Source organism: Kwoniella dejecticola, chromosome 10 (genome assembly GCF_000512565.2).
Source record: "Kwoniella dejecticola CBS 10117 chromosome 10, complete sequence".
Taxonomy (NCBI): Eukaryota; Fungi; Basidiomycota; class Tremellomycetes; order Tremellales; family Cryptococcaceae; genus Kwoniella; species Kwoniella dejecticola.
In genome coordinates this window covers 1,481,065-1,498,988 of record NC_089310.1, presented here as the reverse complement: position 1 = coordinate 1,498,988, position 17,924 = coordinate 1,481,065, and the positions used below count along the sequence as shown (strand labels likewise).

The following is a 17,924-nucleotide window of genomic DNA, read 5'->3' as shown; positions in this document are numbered from 1 at the left end:
GAAGCCCCTGGTAAAGATATCGCGACCTTGGCGGGAGGCAATTTTAGATCAAATGCGACTCACGTCGTCGTGCCTGCCTAGTTCTTCTGCTTCCTACCGCTATCGAGTCCAGAGCCCTGAAGATGGTCGACGAGAGGCGTCTATCTCAATGACAGTGATCGAATTGGCGAGCTGATAACGATGAACGTTCAAGGCGAAGTCGAAATCTTGGAGGTCTTGCAGGAAAAGCAGGCGCGGAGCAACGACGGACCGAGTGCGAGACTGATATTGAGTACTGAATGAAATGTGTCAGGCGTAATCAGACGTAGAAAGTGATGAATTGATGATGCATTCTTCTGTCTCATCATAATTCTTCACTCATATTCACTCCTGTGTGAAGTGTAAACAAATGAACTGAATTGATCGGATGGGAAAAAACAAAACTCCCGAATAAGGCACGATCAACATCTTACCCTGGCTTAGGGAGATTACCACGTTTTGGCCCTTCGCGTGTCAATGCTTGTGAGAGGGGACTCTCTCCTGTGATTGTCTGGTCTGGTTGAACGAACGAACAGAGCAGCGCGTCCAGATTGACCAGCAAGGAGTGGACTCGTCAGATCTGTAAGCGCCAGGCACAGCTGAGCTCGAATGTATCTCTGCGTCGGACGGACGCACTGTACTCATGAAGCTCATGTCGCGTCAAAAGACGTCGTCTGTGCGCTGTTCTGCATCAATTCTTATCGATGAGGTAGCTACCGGCGCGGCATCGCCGTGATGCTTGACATCTCTGCATAACCCAGATCTAGATACCTGGTACGTGTATGCAGTATATTGAGGAATCAACTCGCCTTTCTGTCACGTACTGGACGCAAGATATCTAGCATTTGCATCGACAGTTCGTCCTCCCAGCTTCCGCATTAGCTCAAAATAGCTTCGGTCTACCATTCCATGAGACGGCAACGTGGTCTTGAGCTCTGCTCAGTATGACTTCGCTCATCCACATCATCCACGTTTGTACACATACAAAGGTTCAGCGACCATCTATCTACCTTCTTCAACTTCCATCTCTCATGGAAGGCAAAAAGTCAGTCACCAGCAGAAATTCCCCGAAACGGCATTTCCCCTGATCATCTCAAAGTAACTGATAGATCCCGTGCCTCTGTCAAACCACAGTTGTATCAACAATTCTCTAATTTACCCTGAATATCCGAATATCCCCCTGAGTCCGTTTTACTGCAAGCGGAGTTGGCTGGCATTCCATACCAAGTCGACGGAATCCATCACCCAAAGACATTCGGACGCCACTGTACGCCATCGGATTGACTTACTTCCCAACTTCGGATTGAAATCTACATATCTCTGCAAGCCAAGAACCTTTTTCTTCTTCCAACTTCTGAGATCCTATATATCGTGCCGCTTTGCTGCACTCTCTATCCCTCCTTTGCTGGACAGCTCAGCTCAGAAGAAGAGAGCAATTCCCGCTTCGTTGATGTAAGATGTAAGAGGCTAAGCTCAAGGCAAATAACCTTCTTTTGCCCTGTTCAAAATCGGAAAAGTGGTAAAGAGGCGTTTTATCTCGATTTCTTCAAGATGGTACCAAGCTGGATTTTTTCCTTGAGCGTTGAGTAGAGTATGGACTGGTAGACTTCATGTGGCCAGGAGAGATGTACCATGCTGGCAGACTGACTGCTGAGTGACTGAGACTCGCTGTCCTCTCTAATTACTTCTTCACTCTTTACTTCTCACTAACATGCAACATAGTCATTCATTGATCGTTTGATACGATACGATATCACCTTCACCTATCAGCTGTGCTGACCCTTCTAGCTAATCCACACTCTTTACCAAATCACTTCGAGTTCAGTTGATCTGACCACCTGTACACTCTTTATATTTTCCTTCGATAATCTTCGACATTCTTGAATACTCAACGGTCAAACTTCTCCCTCCTACAGTTGTCTGCAATCAACACAACCAGTCAAAATGTCAAGACCCCGATCCCGATTCCTGCCGACCCGCCGATCCCTTCCTTTCCTCCTACTCTCCACCTTGTTCGTACTATACAAATCCATCCCCTCCGAACTCTCGCAAAAAGCCATCCCATCCTCTATATCATCTTACCTCAACTCAGACTCAGAACTCGACCCGATCTACCCCCATCCCAACCTACACCTACACGGAAGCGGAAGTGGGATTGGCATAAGCACCAAATCTGCAGGAGACCACGGAACATTCGTCGAGACTTCTGCGTACGACCTGCCGAAATTGATCAAGTCGAAAAACGATAGACTACGAGCTAAGAGATTAAGGAGTAAACGAGCCGTTGAGCCGTCCCTTTCGACCACGCCAGAAGGAGAGATCACTCAGCAATCGGACGAAGAGGATCCGATCAACCATCCTGATGAGGTGGAGGACGAGGTCGAGGGCAGTGCGATTGAGGGTTTGAGGATTGCTGTCTTGGAACATGCTGGATTCCACGAGGGTGAGTTTGGGTCGAATCGTTGATTCTGAATGAATGTAAGAAACACATAACTCAGAGTATGAGGCTAATTCGATGGCGATGCAGAGGTTGTCGGAGCTGTGCTCAAGACCTTGACGGATGTGGGAGCGAATTTCACCTTGTATCGTGAGTCGAGATCGTCGTCATCTCATTGCATAGCTATGATTGTAGATATGTGTGCTGACGATGGAATGTGATTCAAGGCGACAACTTCCGATGGGGGTACGCCGAAGTCCTGGAGAGCGGTATGAACTACACGACCCCTCCGACCCCTTATTCCGACGGCACTTTCGCCAATGCCGTCTCCGCCGACGAGATCGACGTCGTCATCCATATTTCCTGCGATCATGGATTCTGGAACTGGCCCCGGAACGTCCCGGCATACGAAGCTATGAAGTCCAACCCCAACCTCGAGGTCGTATGCATGCTTCACGAGCTGGAAAATCTCAACGAGGACGAGAGGAAGTCTTGGGAGATTGCCGCCAACCAAGAACGCCTGACTTACTTGACACTGAGTAAACACGTCAAGAAGTACTTGAAGAACGAGGTGCTTAAGTGGAGCCATAGTTTGAAACAACTTAGTTGGGGCAAAGTCGACGTAGAGGAGTTTGTTCCTGTAAGTGTGCGGTCATCCTATTCCGGCACAAAAATCAATACACATCTTTCACCTGATCCCACCCAGCCCGCTTCTGACCAGGCGCTAATGTTTATATGACACTCTCCAGATCTTCCCGGTAGATGCAGCAGTCTTACCGGATAGCGACTCCGTCCAAGTCTCAGAATTCTTCCCTAAGCGGGCTGAGCGTGTCCCTTCCAGGCTGGCAATTCTGGGTAACATCCAACCGTGGAGAAGGAACTACAATCCGATTTTGGGTGATCTGCACAAATCCATTCAAGGTGAATTAGCATTGTATCTACTTCAGTCCCCTACGCATCTGCATTCTCTGCAGGTATCATTTTCACGACTAAGGACGAAGGACGAAGCTGATACTGAATCTGATTTGATTCTGGGTGGATGAAATAGCCGACCCAGCTTCGTGGGGATACCTTCCTTTATCTACCGATCCCAACGCCACTTACGTCTCAGCAAACGACGATTCAAGACTACCAGTCACCCTTCATTTTATCGGATCGCTTTTCCCTACGGCCCAATTGGAAATACCTGAGTCGATGAAGGATATGGTGTTTATTCACTCCGATTTGGAATATATTGATTTTTACAGATTGCTGGGTTCGATGTGAGTTGACTCTGACTCTGTTTACCAAATGATCAAATCCTGGTCTGGTCAAGCGGATGGATTACTTGTACCACCGCGCCACTGTACGTGGCGCTGATAGCTTGATATCGTCGGTTCACAGGGATCTAATCTTACCTGCTTTTGTGGGGTGGACGTACCTCGAAAAGAAATTGAGTTCCGCTATACCTGCTGGAGTGGTCAGCCGAGTGAGTGCTGCGATCTCATTCTCAGTTTCGATTGCAATAACAACATCGAAGATGGGAGTGCAATATGCTGACCGTTATATGGGCTATGTGTTTGTTTGAATAGGTCCCAGTTCTAGGTTCTGAATTATTACTTAACGCCTACCAATTCCTCCGGGACCCGTCGATCGTCCTTCATGCTCCTGGTCTGAGGGAGATCGAGGCCGTTGAAATGCTCAGAAAAGGTATAGACCCATATACGAATAGACCTTTAGCTAGAACTCATCATCAAGCCGTAACGGGAGACAACTCAAGTGGCAACGAGAACGAGAATGGGAATGAGATCGCCAAGGGGAACGGGAAGGGGAAGGTATCTCTGATGGATGCTAAACCCCTCTTACCTAAATTCAACAGTAACACTCACACTGAAGGACGATTACACCCGCGAGGATTAGGCAAACAATTACCATTAGGGATGAAGAAGCTCAACGACGATATACCGACCAAACAGATTGCTAGTTCCTCCCAAGAGGATTGGGCGGAATACCATGAGAACCTGTATAACGCTAATAAGGAGATGATGCTTGATCTTTTCGAACGGTTGGCTGAGAGGATAGAGAGGAGGAAATCTTTTGGGAAATTTTGATTGATTGATTGTGTGATTCGTTGATTGTCTTACAGTACACTCGACGCCAATTATTCACTTTTAGATCTTGTAGACTCACTGTATCATCACCATCTTCGATCATTCGTTTGACTAGATATTTGTCACTTTGAAAGCTGAAATGGACTTTTTGGGCAACGGATTTATATTAATATACAGTACATGCATACATGACTCTTCCACTCTCCACTCGATATCCACATGAACAGCTATCGCTCACGCGTCACCACAGATGAGGCGACAATCGACAATGCATGATTTACATATGATTACTCGTACGAGCTAAATTCCGTCATCTGGTTTCTTACAATCAGACTTCTGATCACCACTCGAGAGTGACTTCTTCTCAATAGGTAATTCAGGGGCTAGTAGAGCATCGTATCACCACTTGGCTTCACCTTCTTCAGGCGCTTTCGCATTCTTAAGCGCGATCCAGAACTCGCTATTGATCTTCTTGACGCTTTCTCGCTCGATCAGCCGATTCCACCAAGCGCGAACGTGGGGAATTGGTAAAGTACCGTCGGTCTCTGTTTCAGTGTTTGGAAGACGCCAAGTACCGTCGGAGTGAGCTTGAGCTTGATCAACGTTGGGTTTGGCGAAAGGTAAAGTCCCTTCTACTTTTGTCCTAGTCCCTTCGGGCGGCCCAGCGGGGATAGGTAAAGTACCATCTGATTCTGTTTTGTTTCCTGGAATGGGCAAAGTACCGTCTGATTCTGTTTTGTTTCCTGGGATGGGCAGAGTACCGTCTGATTGATTTACTGTCTTCGTGTTGGGCAGTGGCCAGGTCCCGTCCGCTTTTCTTTGAGACTCAGTTGCGGGATCAGATGGGAAAGGTAAAGTACCATCTTCCTTCTCCTTCTCCTTATTCTGACTCTCCTTGTTGTTGCCATCGTCGTCGTGTTTGCATGGAGAAGAATATTTGATAGGCCCGAATTCTGGTAATCCGCCGACCTGCCACATCACACACGTACATACAATTAGCAGCTGTAACATGAGATCACCGAGAGGGCAGAGACTAGGGAGAATGATTTGAGCAAGACGCACCATCCATACCCAATGAGCAGATGGGATGTGGAAGAAATCCACCAGCGTAATATCGTCTCCGGCCAAGTAATCCTGTTTGGCAAGGATCCGATCGTAGCCTTGGAAAGTCCTTTTGAGAGTGGCTTTGTACGCGTCTACCAAGACTTGGTCTGTGGGTTGACGGAATCTGCAAGAATTCAAATGGAATATCAATCAAGCTGCTCCGTCCCTGCAGGGGTCTGGAAGACGGCTTCGAACTCAGAGAGACAGCCGAGACAGACAAAGAGCAGGACAGCGGATGAGAATGAAAATGCTAGATTGGCTTGACGGGAATCGACTCACACGTGTGGTTTCTGGACGAGCTCATGTAAGAGCGGTTTAGTCCAAGTTGAGAAATCGGCCAATTCGAGGGAACACGCCACTTCGAATTTGGCGTATTCCACCGGGTCCGTCAAGTCGGGGAGCAAGGGCGAACCAATCTTCTTGGCCATGTCTGTGGTGTTATCAGTGAAGTTTATGACAATCAGCCTTCGGGTCCTTTGGTGAAGCAACATACTGATGAAGCGATACGCTAATGGCTGGATGGATGTGTAGGTAGGACGATGAGAGGCATGGGAAGGTTTCGTGAGATGAAGTCTTGTGCAACTGAGGACGTAGCTTACATTTGACGATAGCTCTACTTTCGTACAACTTGACTCCGTTCTCTGTATCTTCGAACCATGGAATCCGCTTGAAAGGGCTGCGCTCGTAATTGAAAATCTCGGGCGCCCAGAGGTCTTTCCAGTCGACTTCTCGCAGCTCGAGGGCTGTTCAGCGAACAATTTGAGGATGGTCAGCTGGAGAGATGGCTGGAGGTTCGCTTGGATGGGCAACGGAGATTGACTTGATTTACCTGGAGTATCCAGTAGACCCATCTCAGCAGCGCAAATCAGGACGATCCTGTAGTGCTGTAATAGGTATCAAGCGATCACTTACAGTATCAGCTGCATCATTCTATCCTAGATTTCAGATAGGAGGACAGCTGATTTCGCTTGACGACGTACCGTAGCCAAGATATTTCCGTAGAGGACAAACACCATCTTGAGAAGTACTGTATGCCTTTAATGGGTCAAGAGTGAAGAGTAAAGGCGAATGAGATTGCGAGTATACGGGAAGAAATAGAATATGAAGTAGTCTTGGTCCAGTATGATTGATAGCAAGAAGTCATATGCTATATATCTCCTCGAAGATGAAGGGATAGGTCATCTCGAATAAGCTTATATATGTATATTCTTCAACCTCATAGGTGCTTGTACCCGGATCGATCAAGTCTACGTATCTTTCTTGGCTCTTGAGAAGTGACCTTCGGCCGCACGGTCCGCAATTTATACGCCCTGGTCCTTTGAAAAAAGATCCAAGCGAAGATCATTTTCCCACCATCACGCCCCCACACCCACACAAGTACTAACACACAGGAGGACAGAGACAGAGCGTAACTCTGCATCAATCACATGTCATGTCTGCGTCACGTTGATCTAGATATCCAGGCACCCGACATGCCTTTGCTCGGATACCAATCTACCATACACACATGAAGAGATCGGAATGAATGGCGATCACTGACATGATTGTCAGAGCCAGAGTCAGAGTCAGTCGGGCGAAAGGGTAATAGGCTAAAACGCCACTTTGATTTCGACAATGAGTAACGCTAAAGTGCCAAGCACAGATCTCTCGCTGAACTCTGCGCCGAAATTTAATTTTACTCATTCAAAGGTATCTGTATCTGAATACGACAGCCCTTGCAAGTACGAGTTCCGTTGAATCGAATCGAATCGAATGAACACTGCCTATGCTGGCTTTCTCTCGGTACTCGTACAATGAGTCTCTGAGACGAAACAGACAACGTACAGTATCCCGCAAATGCAATCCGAAGATACGATCCCAGCATTTTTGTCATTTGTGTCAAGACGTACTCTAGAGTATGAGTAAAGCTGCGGCAATCAAAGGACCCCATCAGAGCATCGGATGTATATGTATATGCATGTCTATAATATACTCTTCAAGCGTATTTGATTTGTGTTGTACTGAATCTCGTCTATGACTTCGAGCATAATATGTTTATTTACTATACACACCAAGAATCTACGTCATCTATCCTGCCTGACTACCCCGCCGCTTTTGCCTATCTAGAATACGAAGCCCATGATGATAAACAGTAAAACCAAAAAGTGGACCGAAACGCCTGACTCTTCTTGTGATCACATAATCTATCTTTGAGATGGATTAAATGCTATACAAAATGTTAGATCAGCATTCATTCTCCTTGCCAACTTCCAACTTCACGCAAATCCGACTCACCTCATGACCGAAATAATCCTAAACTCCTTCCCACCCTTCGGATCAGCCGTAGCATCCAACAATTCGCAATGCAGCGTATGTTGCCCCGGGGTCAGATCATCTCTTATCGTAGCTGCCCTTCCGATATTGTACGGTTCTTTCCACGCTCCATCCAAGCGCACTCCTTTATCTTTATCATCGTCAATCCAGCATTTCGCCGAACCGAGGTTATATTGATACGATCGAAGGTAATGTAATTGGACTTGACCGAGAGTGGTTGATACGGGGAAAGAGACTTTGGATCCGGGTTTATCAGCTATCAAGTAGTGTTTCTCTTTCCAGTTCCAGTGTCTCCATCCTTCTTGGCTTGAAGGTTTCAAGGGGTGTTTCAATGCGTTGGCCGAATAACATTGAGGCGCGAGTTTCGGTAGTTTCGAATTGGGATCGTATTTCTTCATCAGTTGGGCCTGTGTGAGTAACAATTCAAGTCATCAGCATGATTCGTATGTACATCGATGGACAAGACATTTCCTAGAGTCGAAAGACTGATTCGACTCACCCTAGGAAGAGGTTCCACAGGGTACAAAGCATCGTAATCGATCGAAGCGGGATTACCCAGTTTGGCTTCGATCTTGTCCATCTCACATAACTGAGTATCGATGTACGCCGAAGCTAATTTACCCATGATCTCATGTCCTTGCCACGACAACTGCAGGACGATGTCAGCTCTGGATCTTGCTTGTAACAAGACAAGCCGAGATTTCCTACGGCTCGACCAGCTCATGCAGAAAGGATTAATCAGACTTACATGTCTTAAATCGATTTCCTCCAATGGATCTTTCCATGCGATATCCTTCTTTCGATTATGGAACAAATGCCTGACTTCCGTCGTGTTCTTGAAGACCTGGGGTAACAGTGGGTTTCGGATTGAAACAGTCGGTATGTCGTAGAATTGAGCAACACCATCATGCTGAGGGGTTGCAACAAGAGATTAGCTTCGAACAACGAGACCAGGATAGATTCATGAAAGATGAGAACTTACCAGATCACCCCCATTTCCGATGTATTGGAACATCAAAGCGAACACTCTGCGTAGATCAATTGGTCAGCTTCGCGAACTCATGTAGACCAGCTAGAATAGCGCGAAGAATATCCATTCTTGGTTAGATGAGAGATGCTCACTGTAAATTCAAAATAGCCGGCTTATTGGGCATATCAAACAACCCTCGAGCCAACAGTTCGTACGTGTTCATATTCCTTATCAAGCTGTAAGGTTGAAGAAAATTTTGTTGTCAGTCTCAGACCCAAAATGAAAGGAGATTGACGCTTCCCCGACCTACGCCTCATCGTTGATTCCCAGCTCGATCAAGACCAAGTCCACTTCATCAGGTATATGCTCGTTGAAACATAGCGAGAAATAATCGGAACCTGTGGAGCATTACAATGAGTGATAAGCCACCGTTGCATCACATAGGGACACAGAGTGATGTCTGAACGGAACGGAGAGCTGACTTACCCATACCACCCTGTGCGCCATTCACGAAAGTGTTCTTCCCTTCTGCTAGTCCGCTCTTCCCTGTGGAGATACCATTGGGGTTGGGGTATCGTTCGTTGAGGTGGTCAAAGATAATTCGGTTGAGGTTTCGGGGTGTGTGAGGATGATCCCCGTCCGGTGCGTCTAACCCGTGACCCTTGGACACTGTACCATATGCGAAAATGAGAAAGTCAGAACAAGATTACTCGAGCCAAGTGGTCAAGCAGATGAAGCATTTCCAGAAGCTACTAAGCGAGACTGGACCTACCTGAACCACCTATCACTCCAACTGTGAACGGCTGGCCACTCCTTACTTTAGCCAAGAATCTCCTCAGCCTGTTATTCGTTCCTGCGTCGCAATTTTTGTCAGTCAGAGCGCGATTCAAACCTGAAGTGAGACTGCTGATTTACCTGTATAGCCTAAAGACTTGATCATGTTCTCCTCACTGCATTCGAGGACAGAGAATCAGCCACAGCCATCAAGCGTGTCAATGGAGGAACCCAGATTTGCCCAATAGTAGGACACCTCAAGAGGAGGCGGAGAGAATGATCAGATGGACAATGAACGTGAGACAAGCTGAGCAAGCTCAGCCAGCTGCGCGGAGTCGGATTGAGACTTACCCGAACTCTTCACAAAACTCAGGATCAACTTCACACATCGAACAAGCCCTTCTTGTTACTGCCTGTCCTCCGTTGATAGCCAAATCACTATTCCACCGATTATTCATCAGGCCATAATTTCCAATCTTGTTCCACGTCTCATCGCCCAAGAAATCATGCGCCTGTTCGCTCGGGAGGAAAATAGCGATCAGGAGTAAGATGTTGAAGGCTATCGAGAGGTTGAGGAATGTTTTGGCGTTGTTGCGCGACACACGCATCATCGTGGATGGTAACCACCTCTCGAAGGTGGAGTTAGAGTTAAAAGAGTTAGAAATTGGGGGAGGCTTCTCTCGACTTGGAGAAGGGGAAGGAGGTTGATATGTCCCCAATCCTGCTGTTGAAGTCGAAGTCGAAATTGAGATAGAGGAAGGAGGAGAAGGGTATTTCCGACCCCTCTTACTGGTTGAAGTCAGGGATACTTCGACGGATTGCGAAGAAGGGAATGAATCTTGTTGTACTTGTTGTAATTGTTCGTGAGAGGTTGGAAATGACTCGACTGATAAAGTGGGTGGAGACCTAGTAGCTTGAGCTTGAGAAGACGAGGATGAGGATGAGGATGAGGTTGGGTCTTGATAATTCATCTATAGCGGTTGGCAGAGTTGGTTGGTAGGTTGGATGGGGAGAGCTGTGTTAGCACTTGATTGATGGAATGAGTGAATGCTAGGTAGGCTATTCTTAGATCTGGCAGACTTGGTGAGGATACTGATGAGATAATTACTTTTGATGCGAGCGGGCTTGGTGTGACTGGTTATTGATGATTGTGAAGTATAGAGTATTCTGGACGAGGTTGCAAGAGGTATGACCGTATGACCAGTTTTCGGTTGAGAGCAACGGAACGCGAATCGCTTCTTCTGATTCTACTCTTCGCGAGAAGACTGAAGAGAGCGAGAGAGGCTTGACCAAGCTTGATTACTCTCCGGAGCCCGAATGAATAACCAGGAGGTCGGCGGAGTTTCCTCAATCTCTCTCGGAGAGAATTCAACCTTTGGATTCTGGAATCAGGTGAAAAGAGATGGGATCCAATCTGAATATCTGAATGAGGATGATAGGAATAGGATTTCCACTTACGGCACGCGACGAAACGCCAATTCCATTGAGAATAGAATTACCCTGATCATCCTATCAAGATATCTCACCGCACATGGACCTACCACCCCTGAGATACACTTTAAGCTTTCCGGATGACACTTGTCCGCAAAGGGTCATAGAACCATAGAACATGCATTGCTCCCATGTTCCCATAATCTACATTCAATCAATCCAATGAATGCGAGCAATCAATCATCATTTGACATGCCATGCCATGCCATGCCATGCCATGCGAAAGTATTATGACCCTAGCACTCTAGCACATATGCTTCTTTTGTTCTTTGTTCGGGATGTGAATATAAGAAGTCTAGAAGTTGAAGTGGTTCTGAGTCATGGAGACCATGCTTCGAAGTCCGCATTCCGAGGCACAATCACGCTCTGCATCTGGTAGCGTGGGCGTGACCTTGCCCTTGTCTCAGAGGTCCTGCAATACACACGATACAATACTATACAAGCATGTACGCGATAAACATAACGACTCCGCGCATCGCGCGAGTGAGTGTCCTTCAGAGCCAGTGACCGGTCTGCTTCTCATCATTCAGCATACGCAGCACTCGTTTCAAGGCACCGCGGGATTTCACAGACAGACACATCACCGCTGGTATTCTGCATCATGTTGCATACATGTTGAATGTAAGGTAAGTTATTGTGTCGTATTGTATTTCCCTTTTACCTTATATACGTTGAGTACAATTACGATTCTGACCTTGACTATTTGACAATCTAACAATTAACCATGACGAGGTTGAGTTTCCCTTTTATTTCCCACCACTAGGTGTGATCTCCGCTTAGTGGTGGAACTGCAATACCAGATTCCAGAGAAAATCAGCATGATTCTCTTTCGCGTCCGCTGTTTTGCAGAAGACCACTCACCAATCTCAGACCATGGTGCACAAATACCAAATCGTTCTCATCGGCAGCCTTGATACACTCCGCGTCCATGATACTTCCACTTGGCGCACACAAGTACGTCGCTCCAGATCTCTTAGCTCGGTGGACATTGTCCGGGAACGGGAAGAACGCATCACTCGAACAAGCGACTCCCTTTAGAGAGGCAAGGTGTTCTTTCTTCTCTTCCTTGGTTATTGGTCCCGGAACGGAATCGAAGAGTGATTCCCATTGTTGACGTTCCCCTCCCTCAGCTTCAAAGGCAGTTCCAGTAACGTACAGATCGATGGCGTTGGCCTTGTCCGCTCGTTTGGTGCCCTTCTTGAAGGGAAGATTGAGTACTTTGGGGTGATGTCTCAACCACCAGTTGTCGGCTTTGTCCCCTGCTAATCGAGTACAGTGGATTCGCGATTGTTGACCTGCACCAAGTCCGATGACTGTACCGTTGAGGGCGTAGCATACGGAATTGGATTGAGTGTATTTAAGAGCGAGGGTAGCGACGATCAGGTCGATAATGGCTTGTTTGGGGAGCTAAGCGAGAACTCAAAATCAACATCTCATCTGCGACAGCATGACTTCTGGCTGACGGTGCAGAGATACGAGATCTTTCACTGCAGTGACGGTGACACTCACATCTTTGTTCTTGGTCACGACGTTGCTGAATAACGACTCATCGATCTTACAGTCGTTTCGTCGTTGTTGGAGGGAGACTCCGTATACTTGTCGCGTCTCGATCTCGGCAGGCTCGAATTTAGGGTCCATCTGGGGTTTGGAAGTGATGTTAGCAGCTTTCTCTTACGATCCTTTGCGTCGACAAACCTCAATGACGGACAGAGCGACTCACTTGTAGAACACAGTATTTACCGCCCTTCTTCTTGCTCAAAATCTCCAAAGCTTCAGGTTCGTACCCGGGAGCAATGACACCATCTGATACTTCCCTAGAAATGATCTTGGCGGTAGGAACGTCGACAGTGTGAGACAGGGCAACCCAATCACCGAAGGATGACATTCTGTCGGCACCTGCAATAACACCTGAGAAGTCAGTCACAATCGCTGAGGGAGAAAGAAATTTGGTTTCTGTGTACGAGAAGAGAGAGAACGCACCTCTAGCTCGAGCGTAAGCGCAGGCCAAGGGAGAAAGATCCTTCAAGTCGTCTACACCGAACACCTTGGCAGCTCGCTCATCTAGCGGAAGTCCGACGGCAGCTCCGGCTGGAGAAACGTGCTTGAATGACGCGGCGGCTGGTAGGTCCAAAGCAGCTGAGAGCTCCTTGACGAGTCCCCAAGAGTTGAGAGCGTCGAGGAGGTTGATGTATCCGGGGGAACCGGAGAGAGCTGCAAACGGAGTAATTCAAAAGGGTGTCAGCTTTTCTCAGAAGGATGCTCCACCTCCAATAGCTAGACCAGATCAAGAAGTATATGATGCGAATGACTAGAGAACGTTTGACAACGACTCACTCTTGATTGGCATTTCCCCCTTTTCTACGAAAGCCTGAGCAGGTTTTTGATGGGGGTTGGCACCGTATCTAAGCCCCAATCTCTGGTATCCCACTCCAGCCGACGCCTTCATGTTATCTTCTACGCCCGGGGTAGCGTAAACTTTCCTGAAGTAATCGCTGATAGCTTCGTCGTACGACTTGGTATCCTCAAAGGCCTTGATAGCTAGGCCTCGTCTAGTCTCCTCCGAGACTTTCCCATTGGCCTTGATCTCGTCTAAGATAGTTTGATAATCGCTCGGACTAGAGATGATCGATACTCGTCCGTGGTTTTTAGCAGCGGCTCGAAGCAAGGTGACTCCTCCGATATCGATCTCTTCTATGGCTCCTGCCAATGTACAGTCCGGCTTGGAGGTCTGAAGGACGAAGGGGTAGAGATTGCATACGACTAAGGTGATAGGTGAGATGGAGTTGGCGGAAAGGTCGGACAGGTCAGAAGGGATGTCTCGGGACAAGATACCTAGGTGCAGAGAGTCAGATAAATATCAGACCGGAGCCTTGCAAACTGATAAGCAGATGAAAAGACCCACCTCCGTGAACAGCGGGGTGAAGAGTCTTGACTCGACCACCGAGCATCTCGGGAGCCTTAGTGATACTTGAGACATCCCTAGTGGTCGACAGCAGTCAGTAAGTGCAAGCTCAGTCGATGTCAGACTGCATAGACCTACTCAATTTCGAGACCGTTCTCCCTGATCAACTTGGCAGTTCCTCCACTACCCAATAATCTGAATCCCAGCTCCTTGAGACCCTTGGCGAAGGGAAGGAGATCAGTCTTGTCGTAGACGGAAAGAAGGGCTACGAGCGTGCATCGACAAGTATCATCAGCGTTGATGGGTGGCCAGTCTGATCAGAGATGCATCATACATACCGATAGGAGCTTCTGATGACATATTGTCTTTTCTTGCGTGTATTTAATGTTGAGGAGAGGAGAGAAGGATACCCTCCTTATTTACCTGTACGAATGCACTCGCTTCTCCAACTTTTTCATGTTGGCTCTGCCGGAACAATTCCTGAACACGTGGTCGAGCATGATACCGACGTTGATAGGCGTGTCAACAACGGACTAATGGTCTGTAAGCCGGAATAACAGAAACTGATAGGCTTGCGGGTGGCGTGAGTATTGTTTGTGAGGATTCATGTTCCCGTCAGGACGGATAAGTGACAACATCAGGTCCACCAAGAACACTGTCATGACTTCTATCCAGGTATCATCCGAAATCGAGCCAAACTCAACTTCGAACACACCTTATCTTATCTTTCCCCGAGGGACCACTGCACCATGCCCCCAGTTGAGACGAATGCGAAGAATGCAAAGAGGAAAAAGCCTTTATCATGTATGTCCACCACCAATAATTAATAGGTATCTTGGACATCGATCCGCTTATCTTCTCTATTGCTCAGGCGCGGAATGTAGACGATTGAAGTTGAAATGCGAATTGGTCTTTCCATGTAATCATTGTGTGAAGAGAGGTCTGGCGAGGTGAGCCACCTTGCTCCTAACTTGCCCTTCATAGAACTTATGGCTTATATGCTGCTTAGTATATGCCCCGAGGGAGAGCTGGTCAACGGTTCAAGAAGGACGTGAGTTATTTCATCTTGATAGAAGGTACATTTTGCTGATTTGGTTTAATAGCAAAATTCTTGCCAGTACAGAAGTATGTACGACATGTCCGCCAATTGAGCGATCAGCATGCTTATAGCTGAACTGTCGTAGGATCTGCACAAACGAATAGCATCACTGGAAGAAGCCCTAAAAGTAGCAACCTCATCTCGTCATCCATTACTCGAGAATAGTCTATACGCCAATCGGAAGGAAGTCAAGAATCGTAGTCCGCCTCCGCCGACTCGCGAGCCGGGTTCAAGGGAATCTCCCGATACTTTACCAAGTATCAGCCACTTGCAGCTCGGCGACGATCCGCATACTTCTAGGTATTATGGAGCTGCGAGTAGTGTGTATTTCTCGGTAAGCTCTATCTGCTCTTCCTTGACGCTTCATATACTAGTTGACGCAGCTTGACTCATGCAATGTTTCACGTGATAGAAACACTATCTACCGCCATCGTCTAATCATTCATCCTCCCCTGCTGGCTCTTCGACGATATACGATTTCTCTTCTCCCTCCGACTTCTCCGACCTGTTCCCGCCGTATAGTCGCGTACCTCGCTTAGAGATGAAAGAGATTATGGCGACCTTTCTTCCTCCTCCTGAAGTAGCTTTGCCCATAGCAGAAACGTACTACCAGGTAAGCCTTCTTCACGGATCTTATCAGCTTAAAAGGAGAGCGGCTAGCTGACATGCGGTTTCAGACCTTCGGATGGTTTACCAATATAGTCCAACGGCATGTATGGGACGAATACCTTTTCCCTCACATATACAAAGATCCGACCGCTATCGAGCCCGGACCAGTCAAGCCCCAATGGCTAGCTCTCAGTCTTCTGCTCTTAGCGGCAGGAGCACTGATGGACCTTTCACGACCACCACACAACGATTTGGCAAGACAATGCTTCAACGGTGCCCGAGCGTGTCTTCTGTTAGACTCTTCACATTCTATGACATATGTGCAGTGCATCTTCCTGTACGGCCTATACCTCATGAACGGCGGTACCGATGTATCTGGTGGGGACACTTTTTGGCCACTGCTTAGAATGGGCATGGGGATATGCGAGGCTATCGGTCTTCATCGGGACGGGTCGCATTGGAATCTCAATACGGCGCTGGAAAGAAGAATAGTATTCTGGGAAATCCATGGTATGGACGTACTTCAGTCTGTTTCGTTGGGTAGGGGCCAATGTATAAACGATTCCTCAATCGATGTCGAAATACCCATATCGACGGAAAGCGATCTGAACGGATTTCACGCCAAGACTTACGAACTCACCAAGATCTGGTCCCAAATCAACGAAAGGCAAGCTAGAGTACGACCATGGATATATAGCGAAGTCACCGATATCGATAAGATGATTATCAAGTTCCAAGACGAATTACCGTATCATCTCTCGCCTGTTGTCCCTCCGTCATCAGATGACCTGGTCGACCCAGTAAGGCACAAAGAAGCGTTTCAACGAAATATGCTATTGTTATACATCAACGAAGCCAGATTGACCTTACATAGAGGATGGTTCATCCGAACATTGAAAGAATCGCCAATCGAGCCACTTTCTTCGCCGCTCAAACAATCGTATTTATCCTGCTTAGAAGCGTGTCGAGCGATCGTCAGTCTGGTCAGAAATATGATTGTCCTCCAGGGACAACTGATACATCGAAGATGGCATTTCTTCTTCCACCTGTTTGGCGCGTGCGTCTGCCTCGCTGCGGCCGTCATACGGGCTCCGACCTCGAGTTTAGCAAGGACAGTCCTGGCTGAGCTAGAATCCGGAGTAGCGCTGTTCAAGATGACAGAAAGGGAAGAGCTGGTGAGTCGCCCTTCCGCTCTGGGTCCGAATCTACAAATGCCAAAAACATAGCAATAAGCCTTATTGTGTCTTATCGTTATTCAGGAAACCGTCGAGAGGCTCAGAGAGAAAGCGATCCGGGCAATCCAGAATTCAGGCTCAACGACACCTGCAAGATTCCATGAGGGGGGTTCGAGTGAAGATTTGGATCTTGACTTGCTTGGAGAAGGAACGACCTTGACCAGAGCGACTTCGAGTATACCTAGAGCAGGAGAAGGTATACCCTCCAGACCGATTGATTACCCGCATCATCATGCCCATGATCATGAACATCACCATGAGAAAGAGGTTGAGCATGAAAAAGAGGGTCCGGACTTCTCTTATCCCTATAATCAATCGACCACTTATCCCACATTGCCGCTGATCGACCAAATCGGCGGATTCGACTCCTTCGCATCTTCCAGTAATAAAACGCTACACAGTGGTGCGGAAGGCCTGGACATCAATGGAGATCCTTTCGCGGGAGCAGCTATGTCTACTATGGTGTGTTTTTGCCCCTTTCATGACACGATCATCAGTCGTCTTGTCTCTCGCTTCTCACTTCATTAACTTGTTCTTGCGAAATTGTCGCACACGCGTATGTTTGCGTTTATCGAATTCAAGCTGATCGATATTTCTTACAGCTCGACGAAGAAAGCTTGAACGCCGTAAATTTAGAATGGAACGACTTCGATATGAATGCTGTACGTGGTATCTATACAAGACTTTATTCGTTGCAATCTTATTGTGTGCTACAGTAGAAAAACTGACATTCGGCTTGTTCACAGTTCTTGCAAGAAATCGGAGTTCTGTGATCCCACCCATTAATGCGCTCCAATATGGCTTTGGATGTGTGTCATATTACGCAAGTCCCAAGCATCAACGATCATTTCCTACCCGCTTTGAGCCAGTGCAATCAAGACC

General features: G+C 47.4%; 5 protein-coding genes across 5 annotated transcripts; 2 read left to right on the top strand and 3 right to left on the bottom strand.

Moving 5' to 3' along the window:
- Positions 1-1,962: 1,962 nt before the first annotated feature.
- Positions 1,963-4,545, top strand: I303_108079 (uncharacterized protein; the record flags this gene model as incomplete). Its single annotated transcript, XM_018411330.1, has 7 exons — positions 1,963-2,461; positions 2,546-2,605; positions 2,683-3,095; positions 3,205-3,376; positions 3,504-3,717; positions 3,839-3,923; positions 4,027-4,545. 7 exons carry the CDS (start codon positions 1,963-1,965, stop codon positions 4,543-4,545), a joined length of 1,962 nt encoding a protein of 653 aa, XP_018259998.1.
- A 399-nt stretch (positions 4,546-4,944) lies between these two features.
- Positions 4,945-6,665, bottom strand: I303_108078 (uncharacterized protein; the record flags this gene model as incomplete). Its single annotated transcript, XM_018411329.1, has 6 exons — positions 4,945-5,514; positions 5,608-5,773; positions 5,929-6,079; positions 6,249-6,392; positions 6,479-6,533; positions 6,630-6,665. The coding sequence occupies 6 exons, from the start codon at positions 6,663-6,665 to the stop codon at positions 4,945-4,947; spliced, it is 1,122 nt and encodes a 373-aa protein (XP_018259997.1).
- A 1,254-nt stretch (positions 6,666-7,919) lies between these two features.
- Positions 7,920-10,677, bottom strand: I303_108077 (uncharacterized protein; the record flags this gene model as incomplete). The annotated part of the gene is made up of 10 exons (XM_018411328.1): positions 7,920-8,369; positions 8,462-8,611; positions 8,711-8,872; positions 8,945-8,990; positions 9,085-9,168; positions 9,243-9,330; positions 9,419-9,601; positions 9,705-9,785; positions 9,848-9,882; positions 10,058-10,677. The coding sequence occupies 10 exons, from the start codon at positions 10,675-10,677 to the stop codon at positions 7,920-7,922; spliced, it is 1,899 nt and encodes a 632-aa protein (XP_018259996.1).
- Positions 10,678-11,973: 1,296 nt separating this feature from the next.
- I303_108076 (phosphoribosylaminoimidazolecarboxamide formyltransferase/IMP cyclohydrolase) lies at positions 11,974-14,459 on the bottom strand (the record flags this gene model as incomplete). The annotated part of the gene is made up of 9 exons (XM_018411327.1): positions 11,974-11,985; positions 12,059-12,604; positions 12,707-12,835; positions 12,918-13,093; positions 13,178-13,408; positions 13,532-14,029; positions 14,100-14,176; positions 14,238-14,364; positions 14,438-14,459. 9 exons carry the CDS (start codon positions 14,457-14,459, stop codon positions 11,974-11,976), a joined length of 1,818 nt encoding a protein of 605 aa, XP_018259995.1.
- Positions 14,460-14,848: 389 nt separating this feature from the next.
- On the top strand, positions 14,849-17,815 carry I303_108075 (uncharacterized protein; the record flags this gene model as incomplete). Its single annotated transcript, XM_018411326.1, has 10 exons — positions 14,849-14,903; positions 14,971-15,049; positions 15,109-15,150; positions 15,203-15,224; positions 15,284-15,532; positions 15,611-15,811; positions 15,876-16,982; positions 17,067-17,504; positions 17,645-17,704; positions 17,789-17,815. 10 exons carry the CDS (start codon positions 14,849-14,851, stop codon positions 17,813-17,815), a joined length of 2,280 nt encoding a protein of 759 aa, XP_018259994.1.
- Between the last annotated feature and the right edge of the window lie 109 nt (positions 17,816-17,924).